The sequence below is a fragment of the Bufo gargarizans genome, chromosome 1 (assembly GCF_014858855.1).
Source record: "Bufo gargarizans isolate SCDJY-AF-19 chromosome 1, ASM1485885v1, whole genome shotgun sequence".
Lineage (NCBI taxonomy): Eukaryota > Metazoa > Chordata > Amphibia > Anura > Bufonidae > Bufo > Bufo gargarizans.
The window spans coordinates 676,717,266-676,742,866 of record NC_058080.1 but is presented as its reverse complement, the minus strand read 5'-3'; the positions used below and the strand labels follow the sequence as shown (position 1 = coordinate 676,742,866).

The 25,601-nt window shown below is 44.2% G+C and overlaps 1 protein-coding gene across 3 annotated transcripts in view; it reads left to right on the top strand.

Moving 5' to 3' along the window:
- The window catches only part of ERBIN (erbb2 interacting protein), a 209,115-nt gene that overhangs the window by 98,850 nt on the left and 84,664 nt on the right, over positions 1-25,601 (top strand). For all 3 annotated transcript variants that reach the window (XM_044276141.1, XM_044276140.1, XM_044276139.1), the window contains exon 4: positions 17,706-17,903. In XM_044276141.1, the coding sequence (XP_044132076.1) occupies positions 17,715-17,903 (189 nt within the window). In that variant the 5' untranslated portion in view covers positions 17,706-17,714. The remainder of the gene's footprint in view (positions 1-17,705; positions 17,904-25,601) is intronic.

Sequence of the window (25,601 nt, the reverse complement as noted above, 5' to 3'; positions counted from 1 at the left end):
TTGCATTAATGGCCATTTATTTGAATTACCACCATGTAATACTACATGTACGACTGGATGCAGCTTACAATAACTGATGGCCATGGGTTTGTGAAGTCCATTTATTAATATTATGGCATCCAGCCAAATGCTGGGTGTGTCTCGCATCCGGGTTTTCAAGATAAAACAACCCCTTCGAGTGAGTCTAAAGAGAAGCAGTTTTTTAGCAGTAATACAGTTGTGTATCCATGAAATAAAAGTTACTTTGCAATAAAAGTCGTATCTCTGTCTTCCAGTTCTCATGATATTGCACTAACATCTGCATTTGCAGCTTCTGTATGGTTTATTACGTTCTAGATCCATTCTGTGCCTTTATGGGATGTTTTTTAGACACAGGCAGGGTTGTTTTTGTTGCACCTGGAAATGACACGGCTCCCCTGTGTGCTCTGCATTGTACGGAGCGGTAAGCAAAGACCAGATTGATTTTCAGCCCCCAGGCAATGACAACTACCTGTTTTCCTTTAAACATACTCTGCAGAAAGTCAGAGTAGGGGAAAAATCTAAAGAAAAACACCCATCAATGTGCAGTGAGTTACATTTTCTTTTCTCATGGCAGATATAATTGGCAGAGATCCGACACCTCTTACCAACCACCAATCAACCATTACATTACAGCTCTGGCAGGTGCAAGAACTTCACATCTCTATCTCCACCGTGTAGTGGACAGAGCTGGTTACTGCAGCACTACTTGCTTTGAAGTGAATGGGAGCAACCATGCAATAACCTGCTCCATCCAATACGCAAAGGACGGAGCTGTGTAGTTCAGAAGCTGTGGCAGAACAGCTGATACCTGATCGGTAGGGTGTCGATCTCCTGCCAATACAATATTGATGGCCTATCCTAAAGATAGGCCACTCATAGTTGCCAACTGTCCTGAATTTGCCTAGACTGTCCCAGCAACTTTGCTCTGTCTTGGGCCGAAAATGGGTAGGCATAATGCAAACCTCACCCACAAGTGGGTGTTTCTGGGTGGGTTTGGCGCATTCACAGGAGTGGGGCTTATATGCCCCAATTTTACCAACTGAAATGTTAGTAATTTTGGGCTGCTAATGTCAAAATCCTGATCATTGATAACGTGTACTGAAAGCTATTCACATGGGTCATCTTAAGTTGTAAAATGTATGAATTACAGCTTGTATTGAATCTTTTCCACAAAACTATATATCAATCTGCTCAGCTCCTACTGCTCTCTAAAATACTGCCTGCAAATTGCAAGTCAGTTTTTTTTCTTTGTACTTTTACTATCCTTTCCAGACTAGTAGATCTGCTTGAGCTAGCCATATACATTTATCAGTGAATTCTGATGATTTTGGAAGGTTCCTGTGTCCTGTCTTTGGAGATAGATTAGAGGTTTGATTTTTACTTTTGTATTCCCCACCAGTGATGGCTAACCTCCGGCACTCCAGCTGGGGTGAAACTACAAGTCCCAGGATGCTCTATTCATTTCTATGGTGTTCTGAGAACAGCCAAGCAAGTGTACATATTGGGAGTTGTAGTTTTACCACAGCTGGAGTGCCTGAGGTTAGCCATCACAGCTCCAGCATATGCTGTGTCAAAACTGTGTGGCAGGTGCCTATACCCACACATCCACAGGGGGAAAAAATACATTTTTCAATAGACATAATGACTATCATTAGGCCTCTTTACACGTCCATAATGACATCCGTGACAAGATAGTCTCCGGTTTGTCCATGAAGATGTCTGTGAAGAATCTGTGCTTGGTTCATGTGTCCGTTTTTTGCCCATTGTGTGTCATCCATATTTCATGGTCAAGGCTAGGCTGAAAATTAATTTCCAAGCATCTCCTACCAATGCCATGTTGTGTCCATGAGTTTTCATGGACCCACAGACTATAATGTATGTGAGGGATCCATAATCACGGACCAAAATAGTGCATGCCTCCATGGTGACACCACTGACCTATGGTCTGTGGAAAACCACCGATGTGTGAATACACACATTCAAGTCAGTGGGTATGTGTGCTATCCGCGGAGACCATGGGAAAGACTGCTTACCTGTCAGAGATTAGTTCTGGTCATTGATGACTGACCAGTTTAACGTGATCAGCTATGTATTGTAAATTCACTTTTTAAACACTTAGGACATGTTCAAGTCTTAGGAATCAGAAAAATAGAGCATCTCAATGATCCTGACGTCTTGTGCGCTGTAATTCCCCTATTACTGTCTTGTGCTTCCCTCGGTAGCTGTGTTCTTACTCATCTTAAGTACTGTCATTAGCCCTTATTGAATTGGAGGATTTCATCAAAGGCCGTAAAAGAAATGTTGGGCTTTGACTGCAAATTGCCTGTGTGGTTGTTTATAGTTGTAGACAATGGTGGTTTGTACGGCAGCTGTGCGTGGAGTAACCCAGTGGTTTTGACTTTCTAGTTCAGTTCACTCACGTTGGCGGCTCGTGCTTTCTTCAGCGCTGTATTTTTGGCCTTGTTTACTACACATGGTTTCCTCTTTTCTTGGAAATATCCACATCCTACCTCCAGCCACGCTGAGAAATACTATTGTTCATATTTGTAAGGCCTTGTGTGTAGCATTTGTTACCAAGACCTTTAGTCAACATAATAGAATAAGAAATTTCATAAACTTACCCCATGATGAGATGGTTGATGTTTGTCTTTATTTGAACCAGAGGTGAAGAGGCTCTCCTCCCTCTATCACGTGGGAGCCGTAATGACTACTGTTGATGGCCTCCAAGTTCTCACACTAAAGGATTGATGTCTAATTTCCCTCTACAAAACCTACCCATTATCAGTCTTACAAAGCCTTGTGCCCGGTACCACCTTTTCTTTTTAATTCAGTACAACCTATCCCAGGACTAGGTGCCATTTTTCAGAGGTGTCACCTTGGGAGAGGCTGTGGGTCCTGACTAATGTGGCATAAATATACACTATTCAGACTCCCGATATTGGTATCATACCCCAAAGCAGGCTTGTATGTCATGCAGTCCCTTATTATGCCTGGTTAGTATATAGCACTTGTACCTTTCCTCAGTATTAGGCCTGATTCAGACAGCTATTCTGATTTATGTCAGCAAAGTTTGGACGTATCTGGGCATCTAGATGGCGTCTGGAAATGCCTGTTTATTTTTGCTAACCTGTTTATTTTAATAAATAAGCCCCTGACGAAATGGAATAAGATTGGTGCATGTGAAGATGTCTGAATTGCACCATTAAAGGGATTGTCCGGGTTCAGAGCTGATCTCTGACATATCCCCTTCTTTCCCCACTCAGCACCTCTGACATGAGCATCGGAGCATTTCATGCTCTGATGCTCTCCCTTGCCCTGAGCTGAATCGCACAGGGCAAGGGTTTCGGTGATGTACCAGGCTCTCCATGGGAAAGCTAGGCGGAGGCTTCGGCCCAGCAGTGAGCCCGGTGATATCACTTGCAGTAATGGGCAGGCTTTAACACTGCCCTAGCCTGTAAAACGGCTAGCGCAGCGCTAAAGCCCGCCTATCAGTGTTGGTGATGTCACTGGGAACACTGCTAGGTGGAAACCTCCGCCTAGGAGTGTAAAAATCTAAACAAAAAATGCGCAATACAGAGGGGCCGAGTGAGGGAAGGGGATATGTCCGGGTTCAGCTTTGAACCTGGACAACAACTTTAATGGGTCCGATTCCGTCTGTGTGCTGTCCAGACAGTACAAAGATGGTAAATACTGTTGTTTGAATCAAGGCCTTATATCTGTTTTAATATATACCCTGCCGTGCCTCACTGTTACTGTATAGCAGGGGTGCACAACCGGAGGCCTATGACATTGTTATATGCAGCCCCCAGTTATCTGGCATTTTTCGGGTCTCCCATAGATCAGCAGAATGGGGGTCTCCTGATCCCAAAGTTAGTCTTCAGAAAGTAGTAGATGTGGTGGTAAGGTGACCACATGCATCAGTATGGCTATCTTATTGTAGTTTATTGTAATAAATCTTTGTCGCACTCTGTAGAATTTGCTGTATGTAGGGTTCCAACCCCGTTTATAATAATAAATACAACTACAACATTTAGACTTTTTGTTCTTGATTTGATAGTAGAGATTTTTTTTATTAAAAAATGCGCCAATATTCATGTGTTACGTTTCAGCACACAGGCCTTCTTCAGACACTGCCCATGAAAAAAATAAAAATAATTAGGTAAGTATAAAACTGACCACAGTACACATGTATATATGACTAAACCAAAATAAGTCAAATAAATCAGCAACAAAGTTGAAAGACAAAAAATTGGCTCGATGATATTATAAGTATGCAAGGAAAATTCTCATATATTGTTGACAACATCTGATGAAAGCTCGATTGTCGTCCCCATTCCTCTCACAAGTGTTTAGTCCCAGTCTGGGTTAAGCTCTGTATGTAACATAAGGAAGGAATATCCAGTATAGAGAGATAACATGACCTAAATTGCTTTCAGTAACATTTTGTCAAATTGTATTTGGAGTACTTACCTATGCCACAGTGATGAAGGAAAATAAGAAAAGACGCAGTATTTGTAGTATGTGTAACCACTTAAATGAGAGAAAGCGTTTATCTGTGGTAGAACGCCTGCCAGTTTAAATAGGGGAAGTGCCTCCTCCTGTATGCGTTCCAACTTTGGAACGCATATAGAAAGAAGGGGGCTGTAGGTTGGGAAAAGAAGACAGGGTGAAGTGCTAGGTTAATAAAGTGTTAAAATAGTGGGGAGGCAGAGCCAGTACATTTCATATGTAGTACAGGCGGCTGGAGGAGTGTACCGCTGGTATGGAGGAAATACTCCAGTGCGTATGTGCCCCACAGTTTGCGGTTTGTTGTAGTTGTAGTTTATAGTAGTGAAACTTCAGCAACTCGCATATATTAAACTTTTTCTGAGATTTTACTCTTGACCTATCCTCAGATTAAATATTCTTGTTCTCCATGATCATTCTGGACGCAATACCCCATGAAAACAAAGTGTTAACAGAATATTCAAAATTGTTGCTAATTTATTAAAAACAAAAAAACTAAAAACATGAATTGCTATAAGTTTTCAGACCCTTTATTCAAGACTTGTTGAAGCACCTTTGGCAGTGATTACAGCCTCTGGTCTTCTTGGCTATGATGCCACACTGTTTGCACACCTGGATTGGGGGGATTTTCTGCCATCCTTCTCTTCCAATCCTTTCAAGCTCTGCTCTGTCAGGTTGGATAATGACCTTCGGTGGACAACCATTTTCAGGTCTCTCTAGAAATGTTTGATTGGGTTCAAGTCAGGGCTCTGGCTGGGCCATTCCAGGACATTCACAGAGTTGTCCTAAGCCAGTCCTGTGTTGTCATGGCTGTGTTCTTTGGGGTCATTGTATTGTTGGAAAATGAACTTTCTGCACAGTCTGAGGTCCATCTCAAAGTATCTCTGTACTTTGCTCCATTTAGTCTCCCTGTCCCAGCCACGGGAAAAAAGCCCCCCCAGCATGCTTCTGGCACAACCATGCTTCACTGTGGGGATGGTATTGGGCAGGTGTTGATCAATGCCTGGTTTCCTCCAGACATGATGCTTAGAATTGAGACCAAAAAGTTCAAGCTTGGTTTCTTCAGACCACAGAATATTGTCTCTCACAGTCTTAGAATCCTTTAGGTGCTTTCTTTTTCTTCTAACTCCAGGACAACTTTCATGTGTCTGCAGCGAGTCGGGACTGCAGGGGGATAACTTGTGAGGTGACGTTGTACCGAGGAATAATAACAGTTCTTTACTCACAGTTTTGACGCTCCCTGGGCCGGGCTGCAGTGAAGGGGAGAACAGCACTAGACTCTCCGGGGCACGCTCTATTACAGGGGACATCGGCCAGGTGGTGATTGAGGTGCCCTTGATGGTGAATGGGTTTTCTAAGTGCTTGTGCGGCTGGGCCCCTGACCTAGGTAATGTTGTGATGCCAGCACCCTGGTGGTACAAAATGATGAGTGGTTGTAGTATGGAGATGGAAGAATGAGACAGAGATCGAATCCAACTAAGAATTTTACTGTATGCAGGGTCTTGACAGCAATTTACATCCAGATATAAACAGTCTCTCATGAATATGAAGGTTGAATACTATAAATCCCTTATAACAGGCTTTCTGTATGGTTATATCTCAGGCTAGGGCAGAAGGCTGTGTACTCACTGGTATTTAGTCCTGAATCTGGTCCTGGTCTCAGTGACGGTGGGTTTAGGATCTAGATCTTCTACTTAAGTGTTGCTACAGATGGCCTTTCTGTACTTGTAGTAATAAACGGTGAGGTTGCTGGAAGCTGATAAACCTTCACCTTGGTACAAAGGTGCCTGAAGCCTAATAAAATGGCTATTGTCCTCCTTTGTCTTAATATAGAAAATAATCTTTCACTGGGCACCCCGGAAGGGTGTACCGTAGAAGCAAGGTCCCACCTTTTGCCTATTCCTTGTCTTTGATAACTGAGATAGGTCTGGGCTACTGTGTGCCTTGGAGCTCCAGAGAGCTGAGAGGAGGGGGTCCTCTCCTTCCCCCTTCTCCTCACTCTTCCTTCTACTAGAACTACTTCTACTTCAACTACTTCTCCCCAAACTATGCCTGAGCTGAGTTATATATAGACTATGGTGATAATCTGTGTAGTGCACCTAACAGACTGTTAACAGGAATTTATCAGCTACATCATAGGAATATGCAAATTACATAACATGGAACATGACAACTTTTCAGTGACCCCTACACACATCAAGTGGGATACTGCATGTCTCTTACTAAGGAGAGGCTTATTTCTACCAATTCTGCCATAAAGCAGAGATAACTTTTTTTGACCTAGGAAGAGTATTGGTTGTTCTAATCTTCTCCCATTTAATAATTAGAGGCCATATGCTCTTGGGAACCTTCAGCTCAGCCAGGGTGACCATTGGGTTCTTGGTCGCCTCTCTTACAAAGTCCTTTCTCCCCTGATTAACGTTTGGTGGGGCAGACAGTTCTAGGAAGAGTACTGGTTGCCATTGTGCTCTTGGGAGCTTTCAGTTTAGCAGGATTTTTTGTACCTTCCTCCAGATCTGTGCCTCTACACAATTTTGACTCTGAGCTCTACGGGCAGTTCTTTCCTCCTAATAGCTTGCTCTGATATGCGTTGTCAGCTGTGTTATATTATATAGACGGGATGGTGTCTTTCCGAATAATGTCCAATCAACTGAATTTACCACAGGTGGACTCCAATCAAGATTTAGAAACATCTCAAATATGATCAAAAGAAATGGGAGGCCCCAGAACAAAATTTCAAGTGTCATAGCAAAGGGTTTGAATATTTATGTCCATGCCACTTTTTTTATTATGGGGGATTGAGTGCAGAATGATGGGGGGAAAACATGATTTATTTATTTTTACAAAAATTTTTTGCTTTAGAATAAGACCACAACCTAATAAAATATAAAAAAAAGTGAGAGTCTGAAGACTTTCCTCATGCACTGTATGTCGCTAACTTGACCATTTGTATTTATTGGTATATGTTGGCATTTCCTGATTTTGTTACAGAGCTGCACCAGTGCGTACGTCTTGGAAGTCTTTCTTCTATGTAGTTAGATGCTCAGGAAGAAGTTATTCCCTTTCTAGCCTTTTGTTTAGTATTCCTCTCCTTCCGTCTCCTCTGATAATTCCACCCTTCTCACAGCATAAGTGTCTGAGGAATTTGTGGTGCCTGAGATGCTTCTCTCCTTCGCATTCTGTAATGTTTCTTCCACTTCCCTTCCTAGCTCACAAGAGTCTGAGCTATTTCCTTACATAGTTCTATGTTCCCCTGTTGTCCGTTTTCTCTTTTCATCTTCTCATTATGCTGTAAACCCTAAAAGAACCATGTAATAAGAGGTATGAATGATGATAGGTGGGTTCTTTATACCACTTCTGTAAGTTCATTTTGGCCTCCATAACAGTGGAAATATATATCGTAGACAAAGTCCTCAGTGTATTCAAGGGAAAGAAAGTCATTTATTAAATTCTATTTCTTCTAGACTGTTACACAAACCTCAGTCCAATGAAGTCTTATGTTAAATCTGCTGTGAGGTGGAGGTCCAGACCAAACACCAAGAGGTGCGGGTTCCGCGCACTCATTGGGGGCCTCTAAATGAATAGTCCTATTTACCTCACATTTCCAGTACCCCACATTTCTAGCATGCCACTAGGAGGGCAACTTACCACTCACTAACTGTGGGGGTACTCTGCAATTATTGATGCTGCCATACCACCACTCACTGACTATGGGGGCACTCTGGCTAATTTCAGGGGGGAAGGGGTTAGTGCTTGTGTTTTAGGGGCATGTGCATGACAGCTCATACAGGTCATACACACAGGGAGATTGTCCACAGCCCTCAGTTCTGCCCACAGATAACACAGTGGAGATGATTGCTGGCAGCACGTGTCCAGACCTTGCAGGGGAATTATGTGCGAGGTCACGGTGTGAGCAATAGGTGGGCCGAGGTAAATACAGTTCTGGTTACTCACGGTTACGTCGTCCCTGGGCATGCTCGCATAAGTGATAAGGATAACGGCACAAGGATTCTCTGGGGCACACTCTGGTGTAAGGGACACTGGCCAGATGGTGGTTTGAGGTGCCCTTGGTGGTCTGTATTAATGTGCCAGTGGCAATGTCCCTTGTGACGCCAGTACCTATTATATGGAGGTACCACCATTTACTATAGTGTTAATAGAGGAATTGAGTCTGAGGCAAACGGGGTGAAACTCCAAATGGCACTTTACTGATGATGACTCTTGATAACAATAGATCCATAGGCATTAAACAGTCTCTTGACTAGAGATGAGCGAACTTCTGTTTTAAGTTCGGCGTCTAAAGTTCGGCTTCCGGTTAGCGGAGAATCCCGATCTGGAACCGGATATGGATTCCGACTTCCGTTGTGGTCCGTGGTAGCGGAATCAATAATGGCCGATTATTGATTCCGCTACCACGGACCACAACGGAAGTCGGAATCCATATCCGGTTCCAGATCGGGATTCTCCGCTAACCGGAAGCCGAACTTTAGACGCCGAACTTAAAACAGAAGTTCGCTCATCTCTACTCTTGATACAATCCGGCATTAAGCACAATCTCCCATACATATGGGGAAAGGGAAATGCAAATCCTCAATGAAGTACAGGCTCTTGTAATACCTAAGAAGACTACTGCTCAGACTAGGCTGGTAATAATGAAAGTCTTACACTGGTCACAACTCCGGCCTGGTCCTAATCCTTGTTAAAAAGGTGCTTTTCTGAATCCTGAAACTATTCCAATGCTGTTCTAACAGTTGGCCGGACTGTCCTCAGGATTTATACTAGAGATGTAGATGCTTCATGCTGTCTCCTACACCTAGTACAAAGATGCCTAATAAGTCCTCAGGTAATGACTATCTTGCTAATCCTTTGTCTTGCATAAACGTGATAATTCCTTATATACTCGGCTGTAGTACAGTTTAGACATTGGTCACCCTGGAAGAGCGATCTATAGGAGTGGATTGCTCACCTCTAGGTAGAATACTTGCAGGCCTTAACCCTCGGCTATGGAACCGACAGGGACAAAGTAGAGAGGCTAGGAAGGGGCCTCCCTCCAGGTATTCAGCTACATGGCTGTTGCTTTCTTGAAGGCTCATGAGAGAACTGCATTCAACTGAACTGTCAATTGGATTTACCTGAGCTCATCTGCACTGGTTTGGATTTACCTCAACCAGGAACTGAACTGCTCTGCCCAGCACACAACTGCGCACACTGCACAGCACACACGGCACATGACTGCACAGCCTAATGTAGGTCTGAGCTAAGCTATTTATACACACTGACACTGCGCCATCCTGTGGAGAATCGAGTGTAGTGCACCCTGACTAGCCTTTCTAAAGGATATTTGCATGTGACATGGAGAATATGACAGGAGATAAAATACAAAATACAGGCATATCACATGACATTACTACATGGTAAAAACACGTTTGCGAGGCTACTTGAGTGGGACACTGCTAATGTATTACAAAGGAACGAAGCCGTAGTTTTTACTGATACCAGTGTGTAGGACTTTTTAATCACTTTTTATTAAAAAAAATTTGGGTGGATGTCACGAAGGGGTTAACATAAAAACTTGATTTAAACAGTAAGTCCATTTTTTTTTCTCACTTCATTTAAAGGGGCTCTCCAGGAATGAAAATACATTCATATTAATTTATAATTAAATATATTCCCAAATACCTTTCATTAGTTAGAATGGCTTGTTTTGTCTAGGGAGCAATCACCAGGAGAAATAAAATGGCCGCCGTCCTACCTGTACACACAAAGCCTGTCCTAATCACACAGCAGGACAAGTTACTTCACCACAATGAGCCATAGAGCTGCCTCCTCCTCCTCTCTGCTCTGCTTGTCAGGAATCATGAGCCTGAATACAGGTAAGGGTCCATTCACACGTCCGCAAAATGGGTCCGCATCCGTTCCGCAATTTTGCGGAACAAGTGCAGACCCAGTCATTTTCAATGGGGCCAGAATGTACTGTCCGCATTTGCGGATCCGCACTTCCGCATCCGAGCTTCCGTTTCCGCAAAAAAATAGAACATGTCCTATTCTTGTCCGCAATTGCGGACAAGATTAGGCATTTTCTATTATAGTGCCGGCGATGTGCGGTCCGCAAATTGCAGAATGCACATTGCCAGTGTCCGTTTTTTGCAGATCCGCAGAACACTTACGGACGTGTGAATGGACTCTTAATCTCTGTGGGAATGGAGAAGATGAGGCATGAGAGGAGGGTGAGGTGTGGCTAATGAGCAGCAGCACTTGTTTCCAGTCTCCATTACCACAGTGTGTCCTGTCCGTCCTCTCTGTACTTCATGTCTCCTCGTGAACTAAATTCCCCAGATATTCAGTTCTTATCTGTAATCGGGATCATAACCACGAACAAGTAGAGAGCAGGAGGATGAGGCAGCTCTTTACCTCAGTGTTGTAAAGTAACTTGTCCTCCTGTGTGATCAGGACAGGTTTTGTGTGGCCATTTTGTTTCCCATGATGATTGCTCCCCAGACAAAACGAGCCATTATAACTAATGAAAGGTATTTCAGAATATATTTATGATAAAGTAATATTTAAGTATTTTCATTTTCTTAATTCCCAGAGAACCCCTTTAAGCAGTGAATGCTCGAAATGCATTTTTTCCCAACTTTTCTTTTATGCTTTTCTTCTTGTATTATAGACAAAGGGAAAGGTCTGAAAACTGCTGTTGGCCAAGTTTCAACTATTCCCAGGCTGTACACATTGAACCTTTTAATGTAATTTGTACTATGTAAATAAATCTGTAAAAGAAACAAAGGTTCAATCTGCCATTGTTATTCCAGGGGCGAGTACATAGCTGACCTGCCAGTATTGTGTGTAAGCCTTACAGAGATCTACATATTATCCTGAAAATGTGTCTGTAGGGTGTGTCCTGATACGGTCAGCACTGATTGGAGTATGTAGGGGGACGCCCCATTAATGAAGGGGACTTGATAACACACAGATGAAATTATTCATACCTTTCCAGTAGGAATAACAAAGAAACTGTACAAAAAAGATGCTCAAGAGCTGTTAATTCATGGAAAATGCAGGCATTTACTTAGGCCTTATTCACATAATGCTATCTGTCCCTGGTTTTCATAGACCCGTAGATTTGAATGGGTGTTTTTGGTCCGCACAACGGACCATAGTAGTGCGTGCTTCTGTTTTTTCCCACTAACCTACAATCGGTGGAAAAGCAAGGATTGGTGAATAAACGCAGTAAAATCTATGGATCCCCGTAATATCTGTGGAGAACACTGACGGCACACAGGCATGAATCCCTGACATCGGGAGAGCCGATCTGTTGAAACCTTTATTTCAGATTTACAGAAGACCTAGTCACCTCTCCTGGCATGTCTGTTTTAGTGACTGCTTGTATTCCCCTAGTAATATCGGTTGAGCCATTCCTTTATTATTACTTCTAGAGGTTATGAATGAATTTGCCAGCCGTCTGTAATGAAGGGTCCATCTGTGTGTTAATAGTTGGGTGGGTGTCCCTGCGCAGACAGACACTATCCAAACAGGGCTGCCAGTGTTAGACTGTGCAGGGACACTCCCCAGGTTGGTAACACCCATCTGGACCTTCAGTACAGACAGCAGGCAATTCATTCATAAACTTCTTGGAGGAATAAGCGAGAAGAGGCATACGAATAGATGCTCTAGAATTGTTATTACACGGAGAATACAAGTAGTTACTAAAGCAGACATGTCCGGAGAGGGGACGGGTCCTCTTTATTTTTAGGCAGGCATGGAAAAAATGCTGCAAAGTGAGAATGCAATTCATTAGTAGAAGTTTTAATGGTTTCTTTTTATCACTTAAGAAAATGCATGAATCAACAAAAGGGACATCCAAATACCACCCTTTACCTTCAAAGCAGTATCCGTTCTTCTAGGGACATGTACACGTAACAGTTTAGGGAACTTGGCAGGGCGGTTATTTTGAAACCACAGATCTGCTGTGAATGTAGGCTTGTCCAGATCGTTCTATCTCTATGTAATCCCAGAGAGACTTGATGATGTTGAGATCGGGACCCTGTGGGGGACCATATAATCCCTTCCAGGACACATTCTGCATATCTCATAGGTGGACAGTACTGCTGGAGCAGTGCATTCCTCTGTGACTACAAATCCAAGCTGAAAATGTATTTCCGCAATATGTGAACTTAAGCTTAAGGCTAAATGCACACGATCAGGATTGCGCACGGATTTGTGTGCAGAAAATCCGCACTGTAGGTCGTGTACATTGTATTCTATGAGAATTAGAAATTCTCAGTGCACACGATGCAGATTTATTTTATTTTTCCTGACCGGACTTTCTCCATTCAGCTCAATGGGGAGTGAAAAATCCGCACCAATTGATGTGGATTGACCGCACGGATTTCCCTGCAAACACCTGTGGATTTCAGTGCGGATTGTCCACACACAAATCCTGAATGTGTGCATTTACCCTAAAGTTCCCACTCACTACAGAGGCTGCAATAAAGTATCAGCCCAATGGTGACCTTCATTTTTAGACTTCATTGATACTCTGCTTCCACCAGGCGTTCTTGCAGAACACAGATGGTAATGGGTCTGTAAGGAAAAGTTGTTTGTTGGGAATGGCTGAGTTGTTTGCTTCACTAAGTGGAAAAGCTGCTTTTTCAGACTGCACAATGCCGATTAATGATCCTGTGTAAATATTTGCTTTCGTCTTTCATAAATTGTTTCCACCCAGTTCAGTTTCAGGTCGTCTCGTGACACAAGATGATCAGGTTGTACAAAGGTTGTGTGTGGTACTGGAGTGCAGCCAAAAGAATGGGGCGAAGCTGCAGTACCAAACGCCACCTGCAGATGAGAGTGGTGCTGTTTCTGGATGAATGCAGCCGGGTTTTTCCCTTTTTCTTTAATTCAACCGGTTTACTTTTGCTGGATGAAATAATCAACAATATAACATACAGTTCACATAAAAATGCTTCTTTGGAATAGAGCCCTTATTTCATGTGTGCAAATGTACTTGACGGGTTGCAATCTACCAGCAGTTCTGAGCTATGGTAACTGGTAGCACCCCCCATACATTGAGCGAGTAGGGGTGCAAACAGTCTCAAGCCGCCAGGAGCATATCTTTCGGCAGAGCACATAGGTCATCCGTTTTAAACACTCAGACAACCCCTTTAAGAAAAGAATGCCAGAATTAATGTGAGGGGAGTTCCCCATACATGTTAGGCTCCTTTCACACTCGCGTTTTGTGCGGATCCGTCATGGATGGATCCGTTCAGATAATACAACCGTCTGCATCTGTTCAAAACGGATCCGTTTGTATTATCTTTAACATAGCAAAAAATGGATCCGTCTTGAACACCATTGAAAGTCAATGGAGGACGGATCCGTTTTCTATTGTCAGTGAAAACGGATCTGTCCCCAGTGACTTAGACCTGATGCACGCGGCCGTTGTGTGTTTTGCGGTCCGCAAATGGCATCTGTGTGCGTTCCGCAATTTGCGGAACGGCACGGACAGCCTTTAATATAACTGCCTATTCTTGTCCGCAATGCGCGGACAAGAATAGGACATGGGTTTTTTTTTTTTTTTTTTTTGCGGACCACGGAATGGAGCAACGGATGCGGACAGCACACTGAGTGCTGTCTGCATCTTTTGCGGCCCCATTGAAGTGAATGGGTCCGCACATGAGCTCGCCAAAACTGCTGCTCGAATGTGGACCAAAGCAACGGCCGTGTGCATGAGGCATTACATTGTGCGCCAGGATGGATTCTTTTGGCTCAGTTTCATCTGCCTCCAAAGCAGAATGGAACCTGAACTGATGCATTCTGAGCGGATCATTTTCCATTCAGAATGCATTAGGGCAAAACTGATCCGTTTCTGACCGCTGGTGAGAGCCCTGAATGGATCTCACAAACGGAAAGCCAAAATGCGAGTGTGAAAGTAGCCTTATATTGGCGGTATTGGCAGACACTACGGTGTGCGGGGGCTTTTAATACAATAAAAGCATTATCCTGCTAAATATTACCATACAGTCCAGGGGCGTAGCTTTAGGGGAAGCAGCTGCTTTGGGGCCCACCCAGGAGGAGGACTAAAAGATTTTATTGTCCAAGCCCCCTCAATAGTATTATACAATGACATCATATACATAGTGTATATCATATATAGTGTATAAGAGTAGGAAACGGATGGACTGGCTGCCGGGCCTCGTCTGAGAACGCCATCTTGACCAGCCTCAGGAGAGGGGGTTGCACAGGAGTCAGGAGTTGTGAAAGTTTTTTGGATGGAGGAGGGGCTGTTAAAAAAATTAGCTGTGGGGCCTGATCATTTCTAGTTACAGCCGAGACCTGCAGCTTCTTCAGGGCACGTTCCATGTATTGCGCTCGTTTTTCACCTCTGACAACAGAACCCGCCGTTTCCAGCGGGGGAGGGGTTAGAGCCATATATCCGAGGTGCTCCGGTTTCTGTTCCAGCTCCGCTCTGTTGTTACATTTCCATCTCCATGACTACTAATTTATTGTGATAATGTTTCTGATCCAACGCAGGACACTTTGGGAGTAATTTTACATGGTCTGTTGCTGAACAATAAATCCTTGTGCGTTGTAGCTCGCTGCCTCGTAGTGTATCATGATCTTTATTAGCTTTGCAGATTTAGTCCTCTGAGCGCGGCACTGACAGGAGTGACAGCCGGTTATGATGGCTGTGAGCGGCTTGTTCTGTCGGTGCATGGAAATGGATAAGCAGCTCGCCCGCACGGCAGCCGTCTGCCTGCAGATGCACTGACGGACATTTCCTATAGCAGATTATATACTGCCCAAGGATTCCGGTGGCAAATTATCGGCACACACAGTATTCCCTTCTTAAAGAGGACCTCTCACCACTCCTGACGTGTCCGTCTTAGGAACTACTTGCACTCCCCATGTAATAGCAATTCTAAAGCTTCTATTCTTATTTATGACTTGTGCCATTTCTTTATTATTTCTTCTAAAAGTTATAAATTAATTGCCAGCTGTTTGCAATGAAGGTCCGGCTGGGTGTTACCCTTTAGGGGGGTGTCCCTTCACAGTCTGTGATTTGATAGCGTTAGACTGTGTAGGGACACCCCCCCCTCCCCCTCAACTAGTAACATCCATCTGGACCTTTATTGTAAACTGCTGGGAATTAATTCACGACCACAGAGAGGTGAGCAGGTTTTTTATGTTCAGGGACACAGGTTTTGATCCCAGGAGTTTTTGGGGTCAAGGCCATTATAAAACATTGAGTCATGCTGTTTCCTTAGCTCCCATTCACTTTTATGTGTCTGTCTCCTTAAAGAAACACTCCAGGACTTTTTTCTTTGTCTATATATTGCAGGATAGGCCATTATTAAAGATTAGTATGGAGGCTCTTGTGTATGCCTTGTGTATACCTTCTTTATTTGATGTGCAATTTGTGGATTGTCGGCCATCTTGATCCCTTCTCCCCTCAGATATGTTTTTCCTGATGAATACTAAATTTCCCAACATGTCTGACTTTGCAGGGTCTCACCACACAGCAATGCTCTATGCAATAGCAGCCATGACAGATTAGCGATACAGCTTCTAACCCCTCACACTGCAGGGTCTCCATGTTCTCCTCTGTTATGCAGCTTGTGTCTGTCTGCCCTATCTGCCCTGTCACCTCTCATGTCAGCTCTTACATGCAGGAAGCAGGGAGACCAGTGTGATGTTACTGGAGAGTCGGTACACACAGATAGTACAGGGAGTAAGGAGGTTTATATAGCTGCAGGAAATCCCTTTATAGCTCACTTACCATATATCTGCACTCCCAGTCCTATAGACGGGGCGACATTGTATCTTAGAGAGCTATACAGAAGAACACGGAGGGCGGCAGCGGCAGGGCCTGAGAGCTACCAGAAGGGATTTAATTGGTGATGATGTCATGGGACAGACAGAGTTCCTGTTTACACATTAGAACAAGGTGTCAGACTTGAGATCACATGGGTATTCCCATCTCAGATAATGAGGACATATCTCTAGGATATGCCCCTATTGTCTGATAGGTGCAGGTCCCATCTCTGGGTCTGATACCTACTCTGAGAACAGAGCCCTAAAAGTGTTGGAAGGTCCCTATCATTCATTTCTATGGGGCCGCTGAAAATAGCAGAGCGCTGGCTTGGCTATTTACGTTGGCCCCATAGAAATAAATGGGAGAGGTGGCCGGGCAATCATGGTGTGCTCCCATCCACTTATTTGGGGAGAGCGCTTGGTGGCGGCTGGACCGTGGGAAACCTGGGATCCTCCAGCCACCACTTTGCGGGCTCCGTTCTCGATTATATAGTGGGACCTGCACCTATCGGACAATGGGGGCATATCCTAGCGATTTGCCCCCATTGTCTCAGATGGGAATACCCCTTTCATGAAACGGATGAAAATGTATGGATATAACTGAGTTAGGGATGTAACAAATTTCACTGCTAAAATACTGGTGATTTAGTAACATATGTAAAATTTTAAAACCAAACAAAATGGAGTGCTTCTTTAAACCGGAACACCCCTGTTTCCATATATGGTGGGTATTCCAACATCAGCTAGGCATAGCTGATTTGAGTACCCCTTTAATTCTCCTGAAACAAGACCCAAGTAATACTTGAGTAACATCTTGTCCTGTACCAGTGCTTCAGCTCTCTTGTCGCTGCCGGCACAGCATACTATTGACTGGTGCTCACCATAAACTTTCCCCTTGAGACATCTTGCTTCGCAGATTCAGTGGTAATTACTGATTACTGTACCTGACTGACCTGAGTGCTCATCATTATAATATAATTGACAATCCTGCTTGCTTCCGGCTGCCACTCCTATACAATACAAATGGTACAATACTAGTTTCTGGGAGGCCAGCCGTGTGCCATTAATAACACCAATAGTCCTCTGGCCTCGGACTGGTTAAAGTCATCCGACAAGTACGACATTGTTGTTCTTATTAAAGGACGCCGATCCTCCTGAAAATTCCTCTGCATCCAAACTTGTCTAGCTGGATTTTCATGGAGGAGCGTCTTGTGGTTTTTACTGTGTCTCAGTGTGCATTAGGAATCTGTAGGCAGGAGGGAGAAGTGCTGGGACTACTACAGTATTTGCTCAGGACTGCGCCGCGCACATAACCTGCCGAGAATGTAGATTTTACTTGACATTTATCTTCTATCTGGATTTCTTTTTAGTGCCTGAAAATGACTGCAAAAAGGAACCTGTTTGTGCGGTTGGTGCCGTGCCGGTGTTTGCGGGGAGAGGAAGAAACTGTGACCTCACTTGACTATTCTCACTGCAGCCTGGAACAGGTGCCGAAAGAGATTTTCACATTCGAGAAAACCTTGGAGGAACTTTATTTGGATGCCAACCAGATTGAAGAGCTTCCCAAGGTACCGCTTTTCTGTATAGGATTCATATTTTCCATGACACTGATGACAAGCAGCCCTCTCTCCTGGGTCTCTTCCAGCTGTGTTTTATGGGCATTAGCTCACGTCGCTGCTCTAGCTTTCCTGGCAGAGCCCTGCGCCAACCATTCACTTAACTCTGACTCCATCTCATGAGCGCAAGCTTCGGCCAGGGAGTTCCTTACACTTCCAAAGTCCTCATTTAGTTGGCACCTTGTTACATCTGTTCTCTAGCAGATGCTCATACGTTTTCCTACCATCCGAGCTGTCAAAAGCTGATGTTATTTCTCACTTGATCCCCCTTTCTAGTGTATAAGTGGCAGCACACACGTAGGCAGGCACATCTTACTTTCTCCATTAGTGAAATAGAGTTAGCTATGGAATCCATTTTGATGTCACAAAGATAATATTCAAAATGTCCATGGATAATCGTGAATGATACTAAGGTATTATAAAAGAATATTCTATATGTAAAGTCTTAGCAGGCCTTTCACATGATTTTTCATGGTCAAGCTAATAATTGTAGGTTAACCTTAAAGGGAATCTGTTACCCCAATTTTGGACTATTATCTGCAGTAATACATGAGCAGTACTGCAGATATGGAGTCCAGATCATAACTTTGTATTTTCCTACTGTCCCCTGTTCCCCCGCTGTCAGCGCTCAGAGCTGTGTTGAAATACATTGTCAGGACTGCTGTGCTGTTGTAACATAATGCAGAGGACTCCTGTGAGCATGCGCAACAGTCCTGACAATGTATTTCAATGCAGCTTTGAGTGCTGACAGCGGGGGAACAGGGGGCAGTAGGAAAATACAAAGTTATGATCTGGACTCCATATCTGCAGTACTGCTCATGTATTACTGCAGATAATAGTCCAAAATTGGGGTAACAGATTCCCTTTAATGGGATGATCTCTTTTCTTAATGTAGACCTGCAAGCAATGCACTTTTACCACCAGTGAAATCTGGTAGTGGTAAAAGTGGTGGCAGTGGATGTTTTTTTGCATTGTGACCATTCAAATGAATGGAAGACCAGTATAATATATGGTAGATCCCTTCCTCCATAAAGTGAGCCACTTTTTCCAGGTCTAATAGAGAGGGGCTCCCAAGCATGCATCCATATGCATATAAAAAGAGGTTGTCTTAATGTAACAATGTCTGGTGACCAATAAGCCATATATGTATGTAATAAAGCTATTATCTGTAAGCTTACATAGTGAGCGAATAGAAATCCAACCTCTGTGTGCTAAAGAGTTTTGTTTCATCTTGACAACCCACCTCAATGAGCCAGAGCTGGGAGCCTCTAGTAAGCTCCTCCAAACCTCATCAGTCCATCTATTACATTTGCCTTGGAGCAGCCACTGCAGGAAAAATGTCAGCCTTATGTACCCCAAGTAAACCGCTGGATTTGCCAGGGAAAGTCTTGTAAGTAAGACCCGCAGCGGTCAGTTGATTACCAAATCAGATAGAATTATAGGGCTTGTCTGTAACGAGAAAACGTCTTTAATACACATGCATTCTCAGTTCAAGTGTTGGCGGATATTCATTTATTAGGACCCATCTTCCACATACAAGAAAGCATTTGTGTGCAGAATAATCAGATCTATCCTGCAAGGTTGATGGTTTCTAGGGTCCTGCAGAAATTGTGTTTCCTCATATTGTACATAAGCAAACAAAATAATAATAGATATAGTACAATGATGGCAGATGCTTGATTTTCTGAATATATAGCCCAAGTTTATCAAAGATGGTGCTTCACTGAAACGAACCTCTTCTGTAGGGCCCATGTGACCAGATGTCCTTCAGGAGAAACTGTGACTTGATATGAATGTGGCATGCTAAGCCAATGGTCTTCAACCTTTTGTACAGATGGTTTCTATGCCACATGTGACGAGTACCACCAGGACTTTGTCATGTTGGGCAGTATTTGAATCTGACCTCGGTGACTGTTGGGCAGGATCAGTTTACCCTTTGACCATAAAATTCAGCCGTTCATTATATACTGGAGTGCAAGAAGCAGCTGTGTAGTTAATATTGCTTTTACTACTAGAAATTGGATTGGGGATAGCTATGTGAAATATAACAGTTTTTAATGGAAAATCTCTTTAACACTATGTTCAGTAAAATGTTAAGAATAGTTAACATTCCTATTTTGTAACATCTTGGAATGAACTTATTGCTGATGATCCCTGTACTTTCCAGGCAGATGAGCGCAGCCTTCAGCAGATGCGGGTCTATCAGCAAAAACACTTCTGTTTCTATAATTGCACAGTAAAACTAGAATGCTGAAGCCGGCATGGAAGCTTCATAATTCTTTTCTTCTTTCTTGCTTAGTTTGTGACCTAGATTTTTCAGGTTATTAAGTTTTATTAGTGCTGGCCCACACTTTTATGTATAGTCTGCTCTACTTTCTCAGTGTCGTCCTCTTCTCGTTACCTGTTGGATTCATTTCAAGATGACCACTACAGTCCTAGACCTTCCTATGTAAAGCTCTATAATCAAGTCTTAGATAGCCCCCCCCCCCCCCCCTTTCTACTGATCTTGGATGGACACCATGCCTAGGTCATTGGCAATGGTCCATCCAAGGTCACTAGAAGGGGGAAGTGTCTTAGACTTTGCTACTGCTGTCTGCATGGGGAAGTCTGAGATGGTGGTAGCCATCTTGAATGGCCTCTGGTATGTTGACTATACATGTGTCATATGTAGCCAAATCTTAGATTTGGACTGGAGGGTTTCTTTAATCTCGTGGTCTCAAGCCCCAAGATGCCTAGTGGCAAATACAGCCCTGAGCACCAGTGCTCTGGTATTTTTATAGTGTGAGGATGTCTACAGTAGCACTATTAATAGCCTTTTATAGAAATGAAAAGATAATGATGACTTTTCCTCAGGATAGGTCATCATTATCACATTCGCGGGTGTCCTGCCAGATTCCTATACCCGGAAGTGACGCGGCCGCACCGGAATCAGCTGGAGGAGGGTGTGTGTGGATCTGCGCAAGCGCAGATCCACTGGATTTGTAAAAAAAATTGCACCGCGGTGGGAGAAGCACCTACTTCATTTGCATGCGCGAAACCTTACACCGCGTGTGCGCACTCAGGGGTAGGTAGATTTTTCAGTGCAAAATGTTCCATCAGATCTCCCTACCCCTGAGTGCGAATGCGCGGACACATCATCTGGAGCAGTTCAGCCTCACCACATAGCAGAGCTGAGTGCAGGATATTGGGGTCACCACATAGCAGAGCTGAGTGCAGGATATTAGGGTCACCACATAGCGGAGCTGAGTGCAGGATATTGGGGTCACCACATAGCGGAGCTGAGTGCCGGATATTGGGGACACCACATAGCAGAGCTGAGTGCAGGATATTGGGGACACCACATAGCAGAGCTGAGTGCAGGATATTGGGGACACCACATAGCAGAGCTGAGTGCAGGATATTGGGGTCACCCTGAGTGCGCATGCGCGGTGTACAGTTTTGCGCATGCAAATGAAGTAGGTGCTTCTCCCACGCTTGGGCAGATCCACACACACCCTCCTCCAGCTGATTTCGGTGCGGCAGCGTCACTTCCGGGTATAGCATCCTGTCAAGGTATGGGAATCTGACAGAACATCGGCATCCCTGCCAATCAGCTGTTTCATGGAGCTGCTGTGCCCATAGGAGCTCTGGTGAGCTGTTCTGGCTCCTAACAGTATTCCAAGCACAGCACCGTACGTCATATAGTGACAGTGTTTGGTATTGCAGCTCAACCCCATTGGCTTGAATGGGGCTGAGCTGCAAATGACCGTTGTATGGTGATATCACATGGCCTAGAAAGAGGCCTCTACGCTCATGGAGCACCCATCCTCTTCTAATAGTTGATCGGCAGGGGTGTCAGACCACCCCCAAATCTGATACTGATAACTAGTGTTGAGCGAACTTGTGTTTTAAGTTCGGCGTCTAAAGTTCGGGTTGGGGTTATCGAAGTATCCCGTTATGGATTCCGCTACCACGGACCATAACGGAATTTAGAATCCATAACGGGATACTTCGATAACCTGAACTCGAACTTTAGACGTCGAACTTAAAACACAAGTTCGCTCAACACTACTGATAACCCATCCTGAGGATAGGTCATCAATATCTTTTCCTGGATAACCTCTTTAAACCCAGGATCCCAGGGGTGAACCAATGAGAAACTACACTGCCCAAGCTCCCTGGTAGACATTTCCAGAGTTTCTTGAAGCTGGGTGCTAATTGGAACTGACTTTAATTACAAAGTTATAACCTTTACCATCCACCATTAGAAGCTTCCATTGCCATTCAGGCAGCTTGTGCATTAATAAATGAGCAACATGGCCTCCACAAGTGGCAGAGGTCCTCCTGATAAATGAGACCAGTGCATATGATTGACGCTGGATGTGAGTTGTAGAATTTCCCAGTTCACATGAAATGTTAAACGTCAGCTGGTAACCACGAGACAAGGAGTCTTCTGAAATGGAGAAAATCAATGAGATGTGACACGTAACTGCTCCCCGCTCTCTCTTCCCTTTTCTCCGCGTTGTCATTCCTCTTTCTTATTTGCTGTGTGAGGATGTGTAAAGATGCTAAGCTTGTCATTAGGTCATGGCTCCATTTTCTGCTTCCACGTGATGCTTGTCAGTCATTGGTGTAAATGAAAGCACAGTTAAGTCCCTGGCCTTCCGGTACCAGTCCCTGTGACTCACTTATTCTGTCCTGTGACCATCACATAAATGGGCGATGTATCATAGAGCAAACATGGAAATTGTGTCAACTATACCTAGATCTAACATTTATGGACAGATACACGTTCTTCCACCCAGGCCTCCTCATGAATGGATTTAGTAGTAGTTTATTTCTAAGTACAGCAGAATGTCTTCATTTATCGTCCTTTGTTACTGGTTAATGGTGACAATCTCCATCTCTAATGCCTGAAAAACCGTGGTCTGCTGTTATTGTGTATAGGATTGTCCCAGCTTTTCCCCGACTGCAGATATCAGGGAAATGAAGGATTGAGCAGTTGAATTTCAACACCTGATTCTTTTGTTCTCAGGGAATAAGAGCCACCATCAGAGGTCCCTGGCAGCAGCTTGCTCCCCTCTCCACTCTCAGAACACATGCATACTCAACCGGGCATGTATGTGTATCTGGGGGGGGTCAGTAGGAATCACTTGATCGCCTGAAAACTATGTCCAGTGTTTACCGATTTACACACTGGCCATTTTGTTGTTCTTTTTGATGTTCTTTCAGTAGGATCCACTGCTTTTAACCATACGAAAAAGAAGCTTAAGCCCTCCTTATGGCTGCCAGCTGGATACCTAATAATCGGATGCTCTCAGTAGTAATTAATGCTAGGAGCATTAGGTACTTTTGCACCTGGCTGGAGGCCACAGGTCACCTCCTGAATTCAACTGGATCACAGTCCTAAGGACGGTGATACAGTTGAACAGTGCAGTAGGGGTGTTAGTATTTTGTTCTGCCCTGTGGTGTTTGGTTCTGCTGGGGTAGCATTTTGTGCTACACTATGGTTGTGCTGTCCCTGCCTACTTGTGTTTCCCTGTCTTTTGTCAATTTGGACCCTGCCTAAAACATGAGGCCTCTTTTAGTTTTTTTCCAGGGCCACTTTAAGCTCCCAGTCCACCCTTGGACCCTTGTCAAGCTTGTGCAAGGCAGACATAGAATTAATTGACTCATCCTGAAAGCTGACTTATAGTTTTACTTTGGACATAAATTATAGGCAGGAGGACTCATAAATGTCACAAAGGATATGAAGATACAAAGTCATCTGGTATTTATGAGCTCATTTTACTTTGGGAGTAAGCATGTCACAGTTCATAAAGTGACAGGTCTGCTGTCGGGGTGGAGAGTTGTGTGACACCGTCTCAGTGAATACCCTTTCTATGAGTAAAGGGATCACCACTGACCATCCCAGATTTATTGCAGAAATTTCTGGTTTGCAGAAATACATGTTGTCACCAAAACAATGAACTGATTTATCAGTTGCTGATTTATTTTCCCTAAAATGAGACCTCACTGTAGAATTAATGTCACAGTTTGGGAGGCTGACCGGGAACTGTTACCTCGTATAGAGCTCAGAAACGTCCAAATTCATGGTTAGGCCTTCTCTCTACTGAAGAGTTGTCAGGGTTCTTCCGCCATTGATGCATTCCGTAAATCCCATATTTTTTCCAGCCCTTAGTTTCCCTGTACAGTATAATATCACGTAGTTGCCCAATATCATATTTTGAGCCAAAACCAGGTGCATGTGAAAAACAGAACAGATGCAAATCTTTCTATTTTATCTTTCTAGGCTCTTTACCTCTGGTTTTGGCTCAAAATACTGACCAAACCACTGGTGTGAACTAGGCTGAAAGGAGGTCAAGGCAATGACATGACATAGAAATCCATCATACTCAGTGGGTGCAGTTTTGTCACCATGATGTCATATGCACATGTCATGTTGCCATCATTTTTATCAAGCTGCAATTTAAAACCACCTTGGAGAATCCATATTTCTTAGACTAGTCCCTTGTCAAAAAGTAGAGAAAGAAATTGTCCCTGCAGGGTTCCCAGCAATAGTCTGTTATCTGTGAGGACAGCTGACATTTAAGGAGTCCTCCGGATAGGCCATCAATATCCGATTGGCTAATTTCAGAAGAGCGTGTTCACTGCATGGAACATAATTTCCCATAGTGAACTCTGCTTCTGTGTCAGAACCGTACAGCATTGTGATGGTTTATAATGCTGTGTGTCTCTGCCCGACGTCCACTGTAATGATTTGTACTGATGGCATTGTATGATTACAAATTATTGCAGCAGATGTCGGCCAGGGACACACAGCATTTTAAATCATTATAGTGCCATATGGTTCTGTAACAGGAAAAGTGTCCAGTCTGGGAAATTACACTCCCACATGGAGCATGTTTCCCGCAGTGGACAGACTTGAAACTGCCCATTGGCGGTGGTCCTATACCCTACACACCTGTCCATCAGCTCTTCTGGAGTACCTGCAGCATCAGAACTACACAGTGTTATCCATTATGTAGAGGACAGAGCTGGTTACTGCAATGATGCCTGCAGAGCCGTTTCTGCCTTGAGGCGAGATGAGAATCGGTATCTTTGAGGGGGTGGCATCCACACAGCAGTTAAAAACTGATGGTGGATGCCGCCAGTATTCCCTTTAAGCTGCGCCCCCCTCCTGGAGCGCAGGGAGCTGTAGTCCTGTCACTCACCGCTCGGCTCCCCGCGCTCCTCCCCTCCTTCAGCCCAGCTGAGCTGTGAATGGTGAGGCAGGAAGACTTCTCCCTGCTCCACCATTCAGACCGCAGGCACGGATAGCTCTGCCGGCCTGTGTGGGAGGAGCCTGCAGCCCAGGAATCTGCATAAGCTCTGCCCACACCGTGCTGCAGAGCGATCTTGTCCATTGGACACGCGACCTTTGTGCAGCTCAGTCCCATTTAAGTGAAGGGGTCGAGCTGCAATACCAAACCTATACAATGTATGGCGCTGTGCTTGGTATTACACTATGAAGAGGCTGTACTGCTTGACTGAGCACTGATTAGGAGTCAGACCCTCACCAGTCACATGAGGGATGGTCATCAGTGGGTAAGCCCTGCAAAGCCCCTTTAATTAGCATCTTTCAGCTGCATAGTGTACACAGTATTTTTTGCAGTACTGCACTATGGTGCA